This window comes from Phascolarctos cinereus, unplaced genomic scaffold, assembly GCF_003287225.1.
Source record: "Phascolarctos cinereus isolate Bilbo 61053 unplaced genomic scaffold, phaCin_HiC Scaffold_726;HRSCAF=1367, whole genome shotgun sequence".
Lineage (NCBI taxonomy): Eukaryota > Metazoa > Chordata > Mammalia > Diprotodontia > Phascolarctidae > Phascolarctos > Phascolarctos cinereus.
Genome location: NW_027556098.1, coordinates 350,433,095 through 350,451,705, shown reverse-complemented (window position 1 = coordinate 350,451,705; position 18,611 = coordinate 350,433,095). Strand labels below are relative to the sequence as shown.

Below are 18,611 nucleotides of genomic sequence, written 5' to 3'. Positions count from 1 at the left end.
TTTTTTGTTTGTTTTTTTTTACTATTTTAACATTACATGGTCCATGTTCCAAGGTCCTTTCTTTCTCTAACATTCTGTGTTCTATATCCAGAAATCCCATTCAGCTTTGTCATTCTATGTTCTGTCTTATGCTGTCTTCTAGAGCCCATATTCTTTGTTCTATAACCTACATTCCTTCCTAGTTCAAATATTCTATGTTCTGTAGGCTCTGTCCCCAATAACAAGGGTAACCTGCAATGAACAATATAACTTTTGCCAACTTCCCATTGTCACTAACGGTAAATATTTGTGAATCATCTGGTTAGGGTTAAGTGTTCGTCTGTGGCTAGAGTTGCAGTTCATTCTTTGGCAGCAAGATGGTCCAGTGGAGAAAATGCCAAGACCTGGAGTCCGAATGACATGATTTCTAATTTGTCTCAGATGCTTCTTAGCTGTGTGACCTGGACAAGTCATTTTACCCCTATTTGCCTCAGTTTCCTTAGCTGTGAAATGGGAATAATAACAGCACATAACTCCCAGGGTTGTTGTGATTATAGTTAAAAGAGATAATAATAGTAAAACACTTAGCACACTGCCTGGCACAAAATAAGTGCTATGTAAATGTAGTTATTATTATATTTATTATTATTATGTTGCATGATAAGGAGTCAGTATTTAATCAGTGTTAGGAATCAGTCTTTACCAGCATTAGGGCTTAGTATTCAAGTAAGATTAAAGCACAATCTATGTCCTCAATTAAGGCACAATCTATGGTTAGGGTTGGGAATGAAAAATATGATTTTTTTTTCTCTATGGTAAATCAAGTATGTACTGGGATTAAACCTGTGTTATTGGTCTCACAAGTGTAATGCTTTAATTACTTGCTCTATTTTTTTTTAACAATGATATATTTAGATTGACAGAGAGATAGATATAATGAAGCAAGAGTAACAAGGCTACATAGTAGCAAGAAATTCCTGATGAGTAGAATGATAAAATGGAGAAATGAGGAATCCAGGTCTACTAAGCTCTCTCTCTCTCTCTCTCTCTCTCTCTCTCTCTCTCTCTCTCTCTCTCTCTCTCTATATATATATATATATATATATATATATATATATATATGAAAAAATATAGTCCTAATTTTGATTTAGGTCAAATGAAGTCTTGTCTGGAGTTATGGGAATGGTTTGAATGACTTCTGGAGAACGCCTCCAGTGTTAGGTTTATTAAGGCAATATTGTGTTATAGAAGGAGACCAAAATTTGGCACCAGAAGACTAGGTTTCAATCTTGAACTTCCAATTTACTATCTGTGTGACCCCAGGAAAATTATTTAGCTCTTCTAGACCTCAGTTTCCTTATCTGGAAAATTATAGAATTAGGCTGGATGATTTTTAAGATTCCTTGCTAACTCTAAGTCTTGTGATGCTGTGTAATTCACCCATCTAATTCCTATCCAGGCTTCTTCTGACCTCAATGACTAATCAATTCAGCACAGAAAGTGGGAACCTGAATTTCCCCCCTCCCACCATCCAACACGATGCTGGAATCCTTTGGAAACAGCACTGATAGGGCTTCTACCTTTCTCTTAAGTGGCCTTCCTGGACTGGAACATATCCACATCTGGATCTCTATCCCTCTATTTTTTATGTACCTCATGTCCATCTTGGGGAACTGTATGATCCTTTTCATTATCAAGACAGAATCTTCACTCCACCAGCCCATGTATTTCTTCCTGTCTATGCTGGCACTGACAGACTTGGGCCTCTCCATATGCACCTTTCCCACAGTACTGGGGATCTTCTTATTTGGAGCCCGAGAGATTGATCATGATGCCTGCTTTGCTCAGCTCTTTTTCATCCACTGCCTGTCTTTCCTAGAGTCCTCAGTGCTACTTTCTATGGCATTTGATCGCCTTATTGCCATCTGCCGTCCCCTGAGATATGCCTCCATTCTTACCAACAGGGTTGTTAACAGAATTGGGCTGGGCTCCTTGGGTCGGAGTGTGGCACTAATTTTCCCACTTCCTTTCATGCTCAAACGCTTCCCCTATTGTGGTTCCCAAGTTCTCACCCACTCCTATTGCCTCCACCAGGAGGTCATGAAGCTGGCATGTGCTGACATTACTGCCAACAGCATCTATGGCATGTTTGTTATCATCTCCACTGTGGGTGTAGACTCCGTGTTCATCCTTCTCTCCTACATGCTGATTCTCCACACTGTGTTGGCCATTGCTTCCCAGGCTGAGCGCCTCAAGGCCCTCAACACGTGTGTCTCCCACATCTGTGCAGTACTACTCTTCTACACACCCATGATAGGTCTATCGGTCATTCACCGATTTGGGAATCAGGCTCCCCACTTGATTCAGGTGGTCATGGGGTTCATTTATCTTCTGGTCCCACCCTTGATGAACCCCATTGTCTATAGTGTGAAGACCAAGCAGATCAGGAATCGCATTATCCAAGCCCTCCATTGCTAGCAATGGCTAAGAATAGAACCAGTTTTTCCCTAGATAGAACTACTTCAACCTTTCTTATTCATGAGATTTTTGGGGGTGGGGGAAATGAGGCTTAGGGATGAGGAAAAAAGATGACCCAGTTACAAAGGGAACCAGGAAAACATGATGATAATTAACGAGCCCTTCTCAAATCATAATTAAATAATGTAATTCCCTTACCATGACTTAAAACAATTTTTTGTGTCCCATATCTATGTATACTTTGAGATGGATATTTTTGTGTGATGACAGGGAAAGCAACAATGATAATAATAACAATGACAAAAACTATTTATGGACGGACATGAAGAAGAATTGCATAGGCTAGAAATGGTATCCCCTGTACCTTTTGAGGGAGTGCCCAATAATTGTGGGAAACAAATAAATAAACATTCAATATGTTTATGTAGCACTTTCAAGTATAACAAGCACTTTACATACATTAGGCAATTTGAGCTTCAAAAAAAAACATTGTGATATAAGCACTATACATATAATCATCTCCATTTTACATATGAGGAAAATGAGGCTCAGAGAGATGAAAACATTTACTCGCAGAATTTAAGTGTCAGACAGGAGGATGTGAATTTACATCTTCCTGACTTCAAGTCCAGCAACCTAGCCACTGTACCATCATTGAAACATATGTTTTCAACTGTGAAGATGAAACATGTAGCAGCATGATATAGTAGACAGTGTGCCAGACACAGATTAAAACAAATCCTCATTCAAATCCTGCTTCTGACACTTGCTACCTTCAAGAGAATAGATAAGTCCCTTAACCTCCCTCAAATTTAGTTTCCTTATCTGTAAAATGGAATAATGCTTCCTGTAGTACCTACCCCTCAGTATTGTGTTGAGCATTAAAAAAAATAACGTGTGACATGTGCTAGGTAAATGATAGTTATTGTAATGTGGGAAAAGCTTTCTAAAAGTACTATATGCTGAATAATTGAAAACATAACTCTCAGTATATAAAATATAAATATATAGTATGTCCCCAAATTCTATTCTAAGCCACTAAGGTTTAAAACTGTACTAAGACTTTTGGAAAGTCCTATATAGTGCTTATATGTATATATACAAAAATATATGACATATATTTATATGCTAAATACATAACATGTATATGTATATATGTATGTTTATGTCTTTGGGATAGCTTTTCCTTAAGTCAGAAATAAACGATACTTCCCAATATCTAAGTAAACTCATCTGTGATATTTGATATCTTCAGGACCTGCACATAGATTTATAGTTACATGAATTCCATCAAACTTTGAAAAATTGATAATACCTAATTATTCTAAAATAAAGGAGAAAGAAAAGACTTTATAAAACTCTTTTAATAAGACACATATATTCCTAATAGCTAAACAAGGGAAGAACAAAGCAAACTTACGACGTATTATAAGTTAATACATTAATGACTATTGATTTAAACATTCTAAACAAAATTCTGTCCAGAACAAACAATAGCAATATAGTAAAAAGAAATATTCACTTTGATAAAATTGGATATATTAATGGCATACAGAAATTATTCAGTATCAAGAAAACAATGAATATACTTACATCAAAAATAACACTATTCAGATAGTGTGTTATAGATGAACAAGTATTGGATTAGGTGTCAGAGGACTAGGGTTTGAGTTCTGACATTTTTACTGTGTGACCTTAGGTAAGTCACTTAATATCTCTTTTCCTCATCTGTAGTATGAAGGGGTGAGACTAGATAGTCTCCAAGGTCGCTTCTGGCTTTGTATTTATGACACCTAAATTTAGAAATATACTTTTAAAATATATAACACAGATTTTGTTTTTCAAAAAAAAAAGTCTAGGAATAAAAGGAACATTAAAAAAATATATAAAACATGCATATACAAAAATCACAAGCTGGGTTCATATGTGAGAGAGGAATGCAAGAAGATTCTAAATGTGATTGTTGTCTTTTGTTCTACAAGAGAATCAAAATGACATCACAATGTTAGGATCAAGGTACAGTGTGTCTAAGTATTGCTGCTCAGACCAGTACGAGCTTGGAAGGCTCTACGATAGGTCAGGCACAAATAGTCCATTTGAACATTTGGAATGGAGATGTCTCTAAATTTGCACATCTTGAGTTTCTTTTGAGCTACTGCAATTCTGCTGCTCATAGAGCACAGTATCTTCTGTGTTGTGACCATGGAATGCTGAGTCAGTGTTTCCCATGTTTCATAATCAATTCCAAAGTTCTTAAGAGACACATTGGGAGTGTCCTTGTATTGCTTCTTCTGACTTCCACGTGACTGCTTGCCTTGTGTGCATTCTCAGAGTAAAATGGTCTTTTAGCGAATATATGTTTGGCATTTGAACAACATTGCCAGCCCTTCGGAGTTATGCTCTCTGCCACAGTTTGAATGCTTGGCAGTTCAGCTTGAGAAAGGACCTCAGCATCCAGTACCTGCCAGATAATCTTCAGTCTTCCTAAGACAATTCAAATGGAAGTGATTCAATTTTCTGTTATGGTGCTGGTATACTGTCCAGGTTTCACAGACATACAACAATAAGGTCAACACAAGGGCCTTGCGGATCTTCAGCTTAGTAGAAAGTCTAATACCTCTTTCCTCCCACACTTTCCTCAGTAGTCTCCCAAATACTGAGATACCTCTGGCAATGTATGTACCAACCTAATCATTTATAGTATGCCCATGGAAAGTATACTGCCAAGATAAATGAACTCATCCACAGCATTCAAAATTTCTCCATTTACTGTAACTGAGGATTCTATCTACGGATGGTATGGTACTGGCTAGTAGAGAATTTCTGTTTCCTTGGGGTTTATTGTTAGGCCTAAATTAGCAGAAACAGTAGAGAATCAATCCATATTCTGTTGTATCTCAGTCTCACAGGCTGCACTGAGTGTACAATCATTTGTGAAGAAAAAGTCACATACCAACTCTCCCTCCATTTTAGTCTTGCCTTGCAACTTTTTCAAGTTAGATAATTTACCATCAGTGTGGTACCTGACCTTGATGTTATTTTCATCCCCATTGAAGGTGTCTGACAACATCATTGAAAACATCATGCTAAAAAAGCATAGGAGCAAGCACACATCCCTGCTTCACTCTATTATGTATTATCCAGAACACATGTAAGCATTCCATCATGAAACTAAAAGATTCCAAATACAGGAATAAAGCAAGAAATTGCCCATTCCCTGTATTTATTTGACATAGTTTCAGAAATACTAGTGGAAACAAGAAGGCAAAAGAATGAAATAGAAGAGAGAAAGAAGAAAGAATAAAAGAGTAGATAAATAAATAGTTACAGGGAAATTGTAACAGTTGCCTGAGAACCCATAGTAGATGGAACTACAATGACAGCTGCCATGAAACCCTAGTCAGAGGGAAGAGTGACACCATATTGGAAGTGCAGGTGAATTCTGACTTCCTCTTTTTTCTTACCTTGATGAAGAGCTACTATGAAGTTCAAAATGAAAACAAAACAACCTTTAATGTCTAGTTATTCTTTTTCACATCCACTGAGTAGAAATAGTTTTAAGGGGAGGGGAGTTTACAAGGTAAAGTAGTTTCACCACAACTTGTTCCTTGAAAGCTTCTTTATAATTTGTCTTTTCTGCTATGTTATAGTTTTCTTTTTAACTAACTATATTCCAATCAATCATATACATTAAAGACAAACCAAGGTGGATAGATAGATAGATACATAGAGAGAGAGAGAGAGAGAGAGAGAGAGAGAGAGAGAGAGAGAGAGAGAGAGATGGATAGAAGATTAAACAAATAAGCAAATAAAGTAATGAACACTTGAGTGAATGAATGAATGGTCCAAGTCCTAAGATTTGTCACTTCAGAATAAGAAAGGGAAAACCCAAAATAAGAGGGGAAGGTCAAAATCAGTGATGACATATTTTTAATAATGTTGAATAGTTTTCCATGTCATAACTAGATCTACATAGTACCCTGGGCTAATGTTGTTGTTTACCTAAGTAGAGCTGAGATATTTGTGAGGAGGGAGTTTACACATGTGTAAACAGTGTAAACAGCACCCTCTGGTGGAGTATGTGTGTATGTATGTATGTATGTATGTATATATGTATATACACACACACACACACACACACACACACACACACATACACACACACACACACACACACACACACACACAACCTTAACTAATTAATTAGTTAAATATCTCCCTATTTTTTTTCTGAGATTACAGAAAGCAGGAAAAGAGTAGGGAATTTATGGGTATATCTCTGGTGCACTATAAAGACTAAATTTTACAACCAGCTACCTGTCACAGTTTCCCTTTTTTTTTTTTTAATGATTAGAGATATTCAAGCATATTCATTAGGAATCTTCTGTTAGCCAAGACTGAACAAAAATGTTCAAATATGTGTTTTTATGTATATGGATGTATGTATATGTGTATGCATATATGTATACACACAAATATATAACATACACACGTATTAACTAATATTTACATGAAGATTTAAAGTTTACAAAGCAATTTGCAAATGTTGTCTCATTTAATCCAGAAAAAATAATCCTGACCCTATGAAATAGATGCTACTATTATCATCATTTTATAGGTGAGGAAATTGAGGTCAATAGGTTAAGTGAACTGACCAGGGTTTGAGATTGGAATAACATTGAAAATGCCTCCTACTTCTAAACGTGTGCTTTATTGTCTCCTAAACAACCATTATTTTTTCTGCTTCAACATCTTTGCTCACTTAGTTCTCTATACTTGGAATTTTCTTCCTATGTCCTTTACCTCTCTACTTTTATACCCATCTTTTATGCCTAGCTATAATGTTACCTTTTTCATGAAACTTTTGGTCAACCTAGTGTCACAATTGAAATTACGTAAACTGAGGCAAACGCTCTAAGTACAATTTATCAGCAAAGAATAAATTTGCCAATAAACAGAGTCTCATCCTCCTGAGCTAGTTAAGACCCTGAATGAGGGCTGATGGGTCATTATTATGGACAAAAGGAGGAGTATCCAAAAACTAGAAAGCATCATCACAGATGGTGAAACAATGTGATTACAAAGTGAGAAACATCATAGATTTGAGGAACAGTATGATTGGTTGGAAATTTGGAATTCAGGGCTAGCTACAACTAACTGCTTCTATTATCTTGTTGCTTTGGACAGCTCATGGTGATGTCCATCTGCATGGTTAGGTAGTGTCACAGCAATAACAGACCAGACTTCCTTTAACAATATTCAGCATTACAGAGATAACAGACCAGATTCCCTGGCATACACTTGCATTCTTCAAGGATAACAAATTTCAAGGACAGCAGAACAGGGATTAGCAGGAAAACTAAACTTCTAAACTTAATTCAGAGAGAAATGAAACATAACAGGTAGTTACACAAAATATTGATAGTGATACAAAATAAAATCAATTTGATTTCCTCAATTTTCACCACTCAGAAATTACCTCTTCCCCTTGGACCTCATGTAGCAATTTATTAGCACCTGTCTTAGGTGCTTACTATGTAGCATTATGTATTATATTCATTTGTATATGATGAATATGACCCTACTGGACTGGATGATGCCTGATATCTGGAACTGTGTTTAATCTAAGTTTAATATTTTTTCCATGCTATATAGTTCGTATTTTGTAAATGTTTATCAAAGTGAGGTAAACCGCAACCAAGTCCTCATCTGCCACATATAGAAAACAGTTTCCTGAGGATCTTTTCCTGGATCTGCCGAGTCTTCACACAGTACACAATAGGGTTCATCAGGGGTGGTACCAGGAGGAAGATGTTGGCAATGAGGATCAGTATTAGAGGAGATTTGTGCTTGGCAAAGCGATGAATGGCAGCTAGGGTGATAATGGGCACATAGAAGATAAGCACAGCACAGATGTGAGAGACACAGGTGTTGAAAGCCTTGAATCTCTCTGAGAGAGAGGCAATGCCAAGAACTGTCTTTAGGATCAGCAAATAGGACAAAGTAATGCATGCCAGGTCCATCATGGTACAGAGTGCAACAAAGAAGCCATAGGCAAGATTGACCCTGTTGTCAGAGCATGCCAGCTTCATGACATCCTGATGAAGACAGTAGGAGTGGGACAACAGGTTTTTGTGACAATAGCTCAGCCTCTTTAGAGTCAATGGAAATGGAAGCACTAAAAGGAAGCTCCTGATGCTCAAAACCAGCCCCATTTTAAAATTCTGGCAGTGGTTAAGATACAGCTGTATCTCAGGGGGTTGTGAATGGCTATAAAACGATCAAAGGACATGGTCAGAAGTACCGATGATTCCAGAACTGTGAAGCCATGTATGAAAAACTCTTGAGCAAAGCAAGCATCAGGGGTGATTCCTGGTGCGTTGAACAAGAATATTCTCAGCATAGTGGGTAAGGAGGAGAGGGAGAGGCCCAGGTCAGAGATGGCCAACATGATGAGGAAATAGTACATGGGCTCATGGAGAGAGGTTTCTGTCTTGATCACAAACAGGATGGTGCAATTGCCTAGGATGGCAATCAAATACATGAGGCAGATAGGGATAGAAATCCATATGTGAGTATGCTCCAATCCTGGAATCCCAATCAAGAAAAAGAGCTTAACCTCAGAGGTGTTGAAGTCTGACATGATGAGAAGGAAGATAAATTCTGTTCCCAGGTCTAAAATGACATGAATAGAGATTTGTCCTGTACATCTTTTGGCTATATATCATTTATATTGAGTGAGCTTTTAAAACTATCTTCATAATTATATTTCAATATAATTTGTTTCATTTGTAATCATATATATTTTACTTTGTGCATTTAAAAACATTATGATGAGAAGATGTCCATAAACTCCACCATAATTCCAAAAGGGTCTCTGACACACAAAAAAGTTAAGAACTCTTGAACTGAGACAAAGGGAGGGAGAGAGGTGGGAAGAAAGAAAGAGGTAGAGGGGGAAATGGACAGACAGTCAGATAGAAACAGGCAGAGACAGAAAGAATGGGAAAATGGCAGTGAACTCCTCATCATCAAAGGCACTGTTCAAACAGAAGCTTAATAAGTACCTCATAGTTATATTATGGAAAGAATTACTAAATTTGTTGGGATTGGATTGAATGACTTCTAAAGCTCATTCATTCTATGCCACTAAGTAAAATACCATCAAAGACTATAAAAATTCTGCTTTTGTATAGCTCAAATTTTGTTAATATTAGTAATTGATAAGATGAATATAGTGCTTTAAGGTTTGCAAAGCATTTTATAAATAATCTCTCATCTGATTGTCACAATAACCCTGGGACATACTCACTCTTATTATCCTTATTTTACAGATGAAGAAACTGAAATAGATAGGGGTTAAGTGACTTCCAAAGGTTCATGAATACATAGCAAGTATTCAAGATTTGATCTCAGATCTTCCTGATCCCAGGACATTTTTCCTTACATAAAGCCTAAATCTATTTCTTTGCCACTTTCACCTATTGTTTCTGTTTCTAAATTCCTAAAGTCTATTACTTCTTCTACATAGCAGTCCTATTAATAATTATATACCCCTATCATGTTCCCCAATGAGTCTTCTGTAGGTTAAACATCTCACTTTCTTCAACCAATCCTTATAAAACATGAGCTCCTCAACTTTCATCATCTTGGTTCATTTCCTCTGGAGGCTCTTCAGCTATTCAATGTCTTTTTAAAAGGTAGTCCCCTTTACCCCCCAAACTAAACACAGAACTCTAAATCTGGCCTGATGGCAGCAGAATGCAGAATGAGGTTTGTCTGCTTGTTCCAGAACTCTGAGTCCCAGATTCTTTATTCTAAAATGCCCCACTGCCTCTCTGCTGCTCAGCAATGGGGCTTATTAAAGGTCCCATATATTCCACGGTATGGAAAAAATTCAAAATTTGTTCCTCAGAGAGGTGTACAGGGACAATACAAATTGGTTCCTGGATAATTTGCATGAATTCTCAGCTGAGATTTCTCCATCAGTACCTTCTTATCTGCTCCATCTTGCCAGAAAGGTATATACCACTTCTCAGACTCTAAATCTGGGCCCTGAGAATGTTAGGAGAAAAGCTTCACCAAGACCTATATGGTCACTGAATGGGATATGTTCTCCTATCTTTGACCCTGAGTCAGGGCTCTACTCACCTTCAATGACTTCTTCCAACACTTCCTTCCTCATTCACTCCAGTATTTATTCATATATCTGAGTACACATACACTCCTTTCTACACATATATGCTTCCATAGGAAAAACACCCTCAAACACGCACACATACATATATACATACACACTCAGAGTCTCAGAGATGAAAGGCTCTTCTGTTCAATGTTTACCTGAATATTAATATTCATACTCATATGTTAACACCCGATTATGTACTATATGTACAAGTGCATAAATGGACTTGTATGCAAACACATTCATACCTATGCATTAATGCAAGCATAAACAAATATATTGATGTATTTAGGTATAAAAACACTTCGTAATACATATATAAATAGTTACCAAGATACATGAACACACATACATACTTGGGCCCCTTCCTACACATTCATGGGCTCAGGATTATGCCTCACATCTCACTTTTTCCCCTCCAGCTTTTCTTCCTGTTCATCCTTGCTTCAGAATTTCTGGGGCAGCTCAATGGAGCATTTAGAACTTACCGGGTTCTAGGCTTCTACGTAAGAGAGAATTGTGCATAGGCTCAAGATGGAGGCTCCTCAGCCTCTGTGCCCAACAGATTGCTGACCACAGTTTATCTCCATCCACAAAGATCTCATCCCTCCCACTCCACCTCTCCCAGAAATTCTCTGAGGAATAGGAGAAATCTCCTCAGTCTATGTGTAAATTTGGAGCTTTTCCAGAAATAAATCCCGGGTTTGAGTTAGGGCTCAAGGGCACAGATTTAACATTTTTATAGCTGGGGATGGCAGACAAGGAACAAGTAGGAATGTTCAAGTCTTTGGAGAGTACTGCTTTGTGTTTTGTGATTGTCTACTGCTGGACCTGATGGGTAGCTGCAATTCTGTATTTGATTCACACGCTTGTTTATTTAACTATTTATCAGTTTATCAAGTGGTTGTGTGTCAAAGGTGATAATGTTGGTGGTAGAACTGATGAGGAGGAAGAAGGAGATGATGATACTTCATACATTACACAATGCCTTACATATATTATCTCCTTTGAGTATTGAAATAACCTTGTGAACGAATGAATGTATAACTTGAGAATAAATAACTGTATCATTTTTGGAAAAAATAAATGTACATGATAAATTTGTTGTATATTAAAAAGGAATAGTAAGTTGTACATAGTAGATTTGCAATTTCATGTGTAATCATCTTTTTATTATAATACGGAAATGCTTGTTTCCATAAACTAAAAATAAAATAAATTTTTAAAAAGACTATTAGCAGCGAAAAAGAAAGAAAGAAAGAAAGAACCTTGGGAAATAGAGAATTTGAAAGTCATTAACCCCACTTGACAGATGAGGAAAATGACAGTAATTGACCTGCCCAGATCACATAAGTGCGACCCATTCTAATGATTGCCATGGCATTGTCTTCCTACCACCAGTAATTAAGGTGAAATTAGCAGCTAATTGGATCATTTCTTGAGCACCCTTGAAATTCTTTAAGACAGAATTGAATTTGGGAATTCCTGTGATCCAGAGGTGAATATGTCCTCTGCTAAATAATACACTATCAGGAACTTTAAATAATTATTGGTCTCTATTCTCCTATCCTCATCACCTGCTTTTTCCACAATAACTAATATTTCTCTACATTTTATAATTTATGAATGTTTTTTGTGACATATCAGCTCACTTGAGTTTCCTAACAATGTTGTAAAGTGGGCAAATAAAGGGGAAAAGTGTAGACAATTTAAATATTTTTGCCCAAGTCACAGAGCTAGCAAGTAAGAAAACTAGATTTCAAACCCAACCCTTCAATTCAGAATCGAGTGCTCTCTCTTCTGTACCAGAATCTCAGTTCCATTGCCTTTCCCACACAGGTTCTTCCTTCCCAACTAATCCTTGTGTTTTTATGTCTTCTTCCTTGTTTGTGACTGGAATTCAGTGCTAAGCCTTAGTACTAGAGATAAAGGTCAGCCTATGGCCAAAGTAAGGGATATTAATCTCTTTTTTAGTGAACAGCTAACTTTAATTTGAGTTGGTGTTTTCTTTGTAGGGTCATGGAAGAGTTTCAATATGGCTTAATCTTGATTCATTTTTAGGTGTTAGTCTATGCCTGGAATTAGGTGGCCATTCTATGAACATTTACCTACAAAAAAGGTAAAACCTATAACTACATGCTTCTGTGATTTCACTTTTTAATTAAGAAAACATCTTATCTATGCTTTCTCTCTAGACCCCTCCATCATCTCTGAGTGAAACTAGTTATTCTCAGACACTGGTTTCTCATTTGTACCATTTACAAAAGTAATACCAGAAGTCCAGGGAAGCTGAGGAGCCCACCCAAGGTTATAGAGCAAGTTAAAAGGCAAAATTGGAAAGGTGAGCTTAAGTTTTCATCTCACTATTTCCACCTCAAAGTTGTAAATCAGTGAGACAAGTACTGGGGCCCAAATGCATACTAAAAATTAAAATATAATTGTTGAGTCAGTATCAATGATCTCTGATTTGGGGACAGCCACTATTTCTACATTTTCTTACTTTCAAAATTGCAGTCCACACAAATGGATACCTTGGACTATAGGATCAAAAAAAAAAACCCTACTTGGAAGTTCAGATGAATGGATTACAGTCAGTGAGGTGAAATTTAATTGGAATAAAAATAAAGTCTGGCATGAGTTTAAAAATGCAAATGAATACATATAGGGCCTGTTATTTCTGCTCCTAGTAAGGAATTCTTCTAAATATTCAGATCAATACTATCACTGTCTGAGGCTGGATTTGACCTCATGTCTTCCTGACTCTAGGTCCAGCACCCCATTCATTTCATCACTTAGCTGGCTATGCAGGAATGCACATATACATGTATATGCATATACACCTATATGTATATATTATTTTTGTACTCTAAGATTGTATCTAAGAAGTTACATCTGTTTTCATCAAAAAATGTTTGGTAGGTCTCTTTTTTTGGTTTTATTCTTTCTTTCTTTGGTTATTAGAAATTTTTTCCTCATAAAAGTAGTTTTATAGGCAAATTTCTCCTGCAAATTTTTGAGAAGTATTTTTGTAGAACAGTTACTAATTTGTTTTGATACCATTTATATTTTGTTAGAATTTACTTATAAATTTATCTAGGCCTATTTTACCCTTTGTCTTTGTTTGTTTGTTTGTTTGTTTTTTTAAGGCAATTGGGATTAAGTGATTTGCCCAGAGTCACACAGCTAATAAGTGTCAAGTATTTCGTCTGAGGCTGGATTTGAAGTCAGGCCCTCCTGACATCAGGGCCAGTGCTCTCTATCCACAGCACCACCTAGCTTCCCCCCAGACACTTTTGTCTATAGAATTTTATTTTTGAGTGGCTTGAATGCTCCTACTAATATTGGATTTTATTTAAAAAATTAGTTATTCCTTATTTTGGTCATTTCTATGCATTTATTTGTGAATTGCCTAATTCCTTTAAATTATTAGCTAGTTGGCATGCAATTTGATTGTACATTTTCTGATAATTATCCTTATTTTTTCAATATTGTGAAATCACCTTATTCATTATGGGGTTTTTTTGCTTTCTCACTTTTTACTTTTCAGTTATATTTTCCTCTTAAATATCATTATGTGTTTTATATGTTTTCCATTCATATTTACATGTATTCCCTTTGAAAGTTCAGTTCTTGAGGAATTATCTTGGTATATAAACTTTTTTTTCTTTTCTCAAGAGGCCATATTATAATTTTATGTGCTATTTATCGTAGAGACAGCATGGTTGTGAGACAAATATAGGCTTTCATTGAAACTGAAGAGGTTTCTCTTTGCTGCTTCCAACATCTGTTGTTTTAATTTTACATAATACATTTCTTGTTGAGTAGAATTGTTTTGTTTTGTTTTTTTCTGTTCTTGTCCTATGGAGTTTACTAAGCTTCTTTTCATCCCTTGTTTCAAATACTTCTTGGGTTTTTACAAGTTTGATTTTTGATACTAATTCCTTCAGAGACCTATGATTTATAAATTTTCTCTGAATAGCATATCTATAAAACTGATCACATTGAGTTGAATAGATGCTATTCCAATGTTCTTTTTAAGTGGTTTAGATGCAAGTTGTACCAAATCACTTCACTAATCAGTAATTTCCAATTTCTTCTTATTTTACCTGAATCAAACATAGACTTCTCTTTTGTTACTCAAAATTCATCACCACTTGGCCTCGATTTACATTTCAAACCTGATTATATTTTTGCCACTTCACACACCCTACAGTGAATTTGAACTGTCCTTACTGTTATTCATGCATTCTACCCCACCTCCAGTCACCACAACTTTGAACTTTCATCCCTTATGCTTGTAATGTTTTCCCTCTTGATGTCTATCTCTTAGAATCCCTAGTTTCATTCAAGACACAGTTTATATGCCATGTTCCATATGAAGACTTCTTTAGCATGTATTCTGTCCCCAACCCATCCAACCTCTCTAGATAAAAATCTCTCTCTCTCTCTCTCCCTCCCTCCCTCCCTCTCTTTTATATATGCATACATGTGTTTTCCAACTGCTATTATATCAGTTGCTTCAAGAACTATTTCACTTTTGTTTTGTATTCACAGTGCCTAATACAGTGTCTAGCATGTAGTAAATACTAACAAATATTTAGTAATTGATTGACTTTGCAGTCTTTTGATTCCCTATTGTGGAATATTATTTATCATTAGTATTTCTGAACTCCAAATCATTTCTTTTTATTGTCTCAATTGATTTTGAGAGATTCTCTGTCATGTGTTTTAATTTTTTAACAATATTTGAGTAATTAAAATTTTTTCTTTGAGAAATCTGGCATTCAAACTGATTTTCATCATTGTTTTCTATTAGCAAGAAGGATACCAAAAGAGAGAAATGGTTATTTTATATTCCATCTTCCCTCAGCCCCGCACTTTCTGCTCAGAAAATTTCTGAACTCTCCACTCTATCTTCACTTTATGGTTACCTTTAACCTTAGAATAGAGACAATGTGGATAATTGTATTTCAAATTGATTATTCACAAGACTGTTTTTTGCCAATTTGTCTTTTCAGAACTGATAGTTTCTGATAAGTGAAATTATGATTGTGTGAACTCCAAGAAGTTCCTGCAACAGATTTATCAAGGAAAAAAATAGTGTTCTTGTCACCGATGGTAATGATGACGGTGATAACAACAATGGTGGTGTTGTTATCAATGATGATCATTTCAACATTGGTGCTGGTTAGAGGGTTTTCTATGGCATTGATATTTAGAGAAACTCTCTTCAGCTTTCACTATAATCAGCAACCCAAATCTGGCTCCATCACCTTTGCTTCAGACCTAGCCTCTCCAGGACTTTCTCCCTAATCTGCCTGGTCTTCACACAGTACACAATAGGGTTCATTAGCAGTGGCACCAGAAGAAAGACATCTGCAATTAGGATCAATGCCAGTGGTGACTTCTTGCCAAAGCGTGCGTCGAGGCTAAAGTAACGATGGGCACATAGAAGATGAGACCAGCACAGATATGGGGAGCACAGGTGTTGAGGGCCTTAAGCAGTTCTCTGTGTGAAGCAATACCCATCACAGTCTTTAGTATAAGTACATATGATATAGCTATGAATATGCTGTCCGACATCATACAAAGAGCAACAAAGAAACCATAGAAAAAGTTGACAGTATTATCAGAACAGGCTAACTTCATGACATCCTGGTGGAGACAGTAAAAATGGGACAAGAGACTTTTCTTACAATATGTCAACCTCTTTAAAGTAAAAGGAAATGGGAGCACCAAAAGCATGCTCTTAATGACCAAAGCCAGTCCCATTTTAGAGACTCTGGCTCCAGTCAGTATAGAGCTGCATCTCAGTGGGTTCCAGATGACTAGAAAACAATCAAAAGACATGATCAAAAGGACTGATGATTCCATATTGGTGAAGCCGTAGATGAAGAACTCTTGGGCAAAGGAGACATCAGGTGAGATTCCTGTGGCATTGAATGAGAAGATCCTTAGCATGGTGGGCAAGGAAGAAAGTGACAGGCCCAGGTCAGGTACAGCCAACATGGAGAGGAAATAGTACATTGGCTCTGGAGCGAAGGCTCTGTCTTTATGATGAAGAGGATGGTTCAGTTTCCTAGGATGACAACTAGGTACATGAGACATATAGGAATTGAGATCCAGATATGGAAGTGCTCAACACCTGGAATTCCAATCAAGAAGAAGGTGGATATTTCAATATCAGAGACATTGACAGTTGACATGACTAATCAGAGGATATCATGACAGATCTGAAATGATAGCCACAGAGTTGGCTTTTGCTCCTTGTCAGCAAGAAGAGATGAGAAGTTTGACAAGGAAAATGATGCTTCTGAAGCCAATTCTTCTAAAATAGATATAAGATCAATTGAGAATGAGGATTAAATGAGATGACATTTGCAAGATATGTAGCTCAGTGTCTGGTACATAGAAGGTTCCATATAAAATTTATTCCCTTCTCTTCCCCTTAGAATTGAAGTTCATAATTATATAACCTCTAAATAAAATGGCCTGTCTTTCTAAACCTTTCCCAGAACCCTATACCTATATATATATTCTTTGCTCTTATAAAATTCTACCTTGAATTATGTTTGTTTATGTACATATAATTTATATTCTACTATACTACTATTCTGTAAATTTCTTTAGGGGAAAAATGGGTCATTTTTCATCTCTATAGTTCCATGTAACTTAAAAATTACAAAATGTTTTAAATTAAATATAAAATTTATAATATCTACTTCAAATTTTAAAGCTTTGTTTATTAAAACTCATTTGTTTTTAAAGCTACACAGAATAACCTCACAAAAGCCTATTGTGATGTCTCATTGTGACGTGAAGATGAACTGAGTTCTCAAAGACTGTATCAGTGGAGTACAAGCTCTGATTGATTTTACCTTGCTGAAATGGTCATAGTGTCATCCCAAAGAAATATTTAGTATGGTTTCTGAGGACCAACCTACACAGAGAGGCTTATCACCACAGGTATAGTAACCATTTACTGATGGTACCTATGAAATCAAAACAAATACAAAATGTTCCTCAATCTCATAAGATTGGTTTCTTTTCTTTCTGCATAGATGATTAAAGACTGTCAGAAAAGGAGTAAAGGCAAATAAAAATAAGATAGCTTGGGTATCATCTATTCATATTAAAGTAACTTCTGACAGTATAAATGTGCCCATTGACTAATAAATGTGTGTTTTAATTGGTAAACTTGGAAATATTTTATTATACACTATTTTATATTTCATATTATATATAGTTACTGTAGTAACTCAATAATATACATATTAGCATTCTTATTAAAAATGATATGCCCAGAAAAGTGATGGAACAGTCACATATCAAGAATTGGAAATAACCAATGGAAAGCCCATTTATTCCATTGATATCTATGCAATATTTAAAGAATTAGAAGAACAAAGTTTCCTTTCACTTCTACAATGATAATGACACAGTGACAGGAAAGATGAAAATTTGTGAAAAATCACAGTTTCAAGACCATCTATAAACATTAACTTAGCTACTGTACTATAAATGTAAGATTCTTTTCAAGTAACCAGTCAAATCAGTAGAGGAACTGGCATCTTAATTTCAACATTTTCAGTATAAATTAATCCAAAAGATAACTAAAAGTTGTAAGCAAATGGAAGAATTACACAGATTTTCTTTCTTGGAAAAGTACATAAAAAGTTAGTGTTCTTGTGCATCTAAATGTTAAAAATAAATATTACTTTTTAGGGCACTTGGTGCTTGTTTATTACATTGTTCATGATAAACATTTGAAAAAAAGATCGTGAAAATAATTGAAACTTGAATGATTACATCTATTAAGATAAAGAGGAAAATAAATTCTAAGTACTCATTAAAAAAATCCCTAAATCAATGTAGACCTTTCAAATGAGATCCAGAAATTCTTGAAAAAATTTGTCCTAATTCTACACACAAAGGGAAAAAAAGTGCTAGAAGAATCTAGTATATTATT

At 35.8% G+C, this 18,611-nt stretch overlaps 2 protein-coding genes and 1 pseudogene across 2 annotated transcripts; 1 reads left to right on the top strand and 2 right to left on the bottom strand.

Annotated features, from left to right (window-relative positions):
* The first annotated feature begins 1,518 nt into the window (after positions 1–1,518).
* On the top strand, positions 1,519–2,457 carry OR51G2 (olfactory receptor family 51 subfamily G member 2). Its single transcript, XM_020967754.1, has one exon. The coding sequence runs from the start codon at positions 1,519–1,521 to the stop codon at positions 2,455–2,457; it is 939 nt and encodes a 312-aa protein (XP_020823413.1).
* A 5,705-nt stretch (positions 2,458–8,162) lies between these two features.
* Positions 8,163–9,100, bottom strand: LOC110195233 (olfactory receptor 51A7-like). Its single transcript, XM_020967880.2, is given in 2 exon segments — positions 8,163–8,677; positions 8,680–9,100. Coding segments are annotated over 2 exon segments (936 nt in total).
* Positions 9,101–15,911: 6,811 nt separating this feature from the next.
* LOC110195245 (olfactory receptor 51A7-like) lies at positions 15,912–16,848 on the bottom strand (annotated as a pseudogene).
* Between the last annotated feature and the right edge of the window lie 1,763 nt (positions 16,849–18,611).

What these genes read in the sequence shown, in the direction of transcription:
- OR51G2 (XM_020967754.1), top strand. Translation starts at nt 1,519, where the DNA reads ATGCTGGAATCCTTTGGAAACAGCACTGATAGGGCTTCTACCTTTCTC.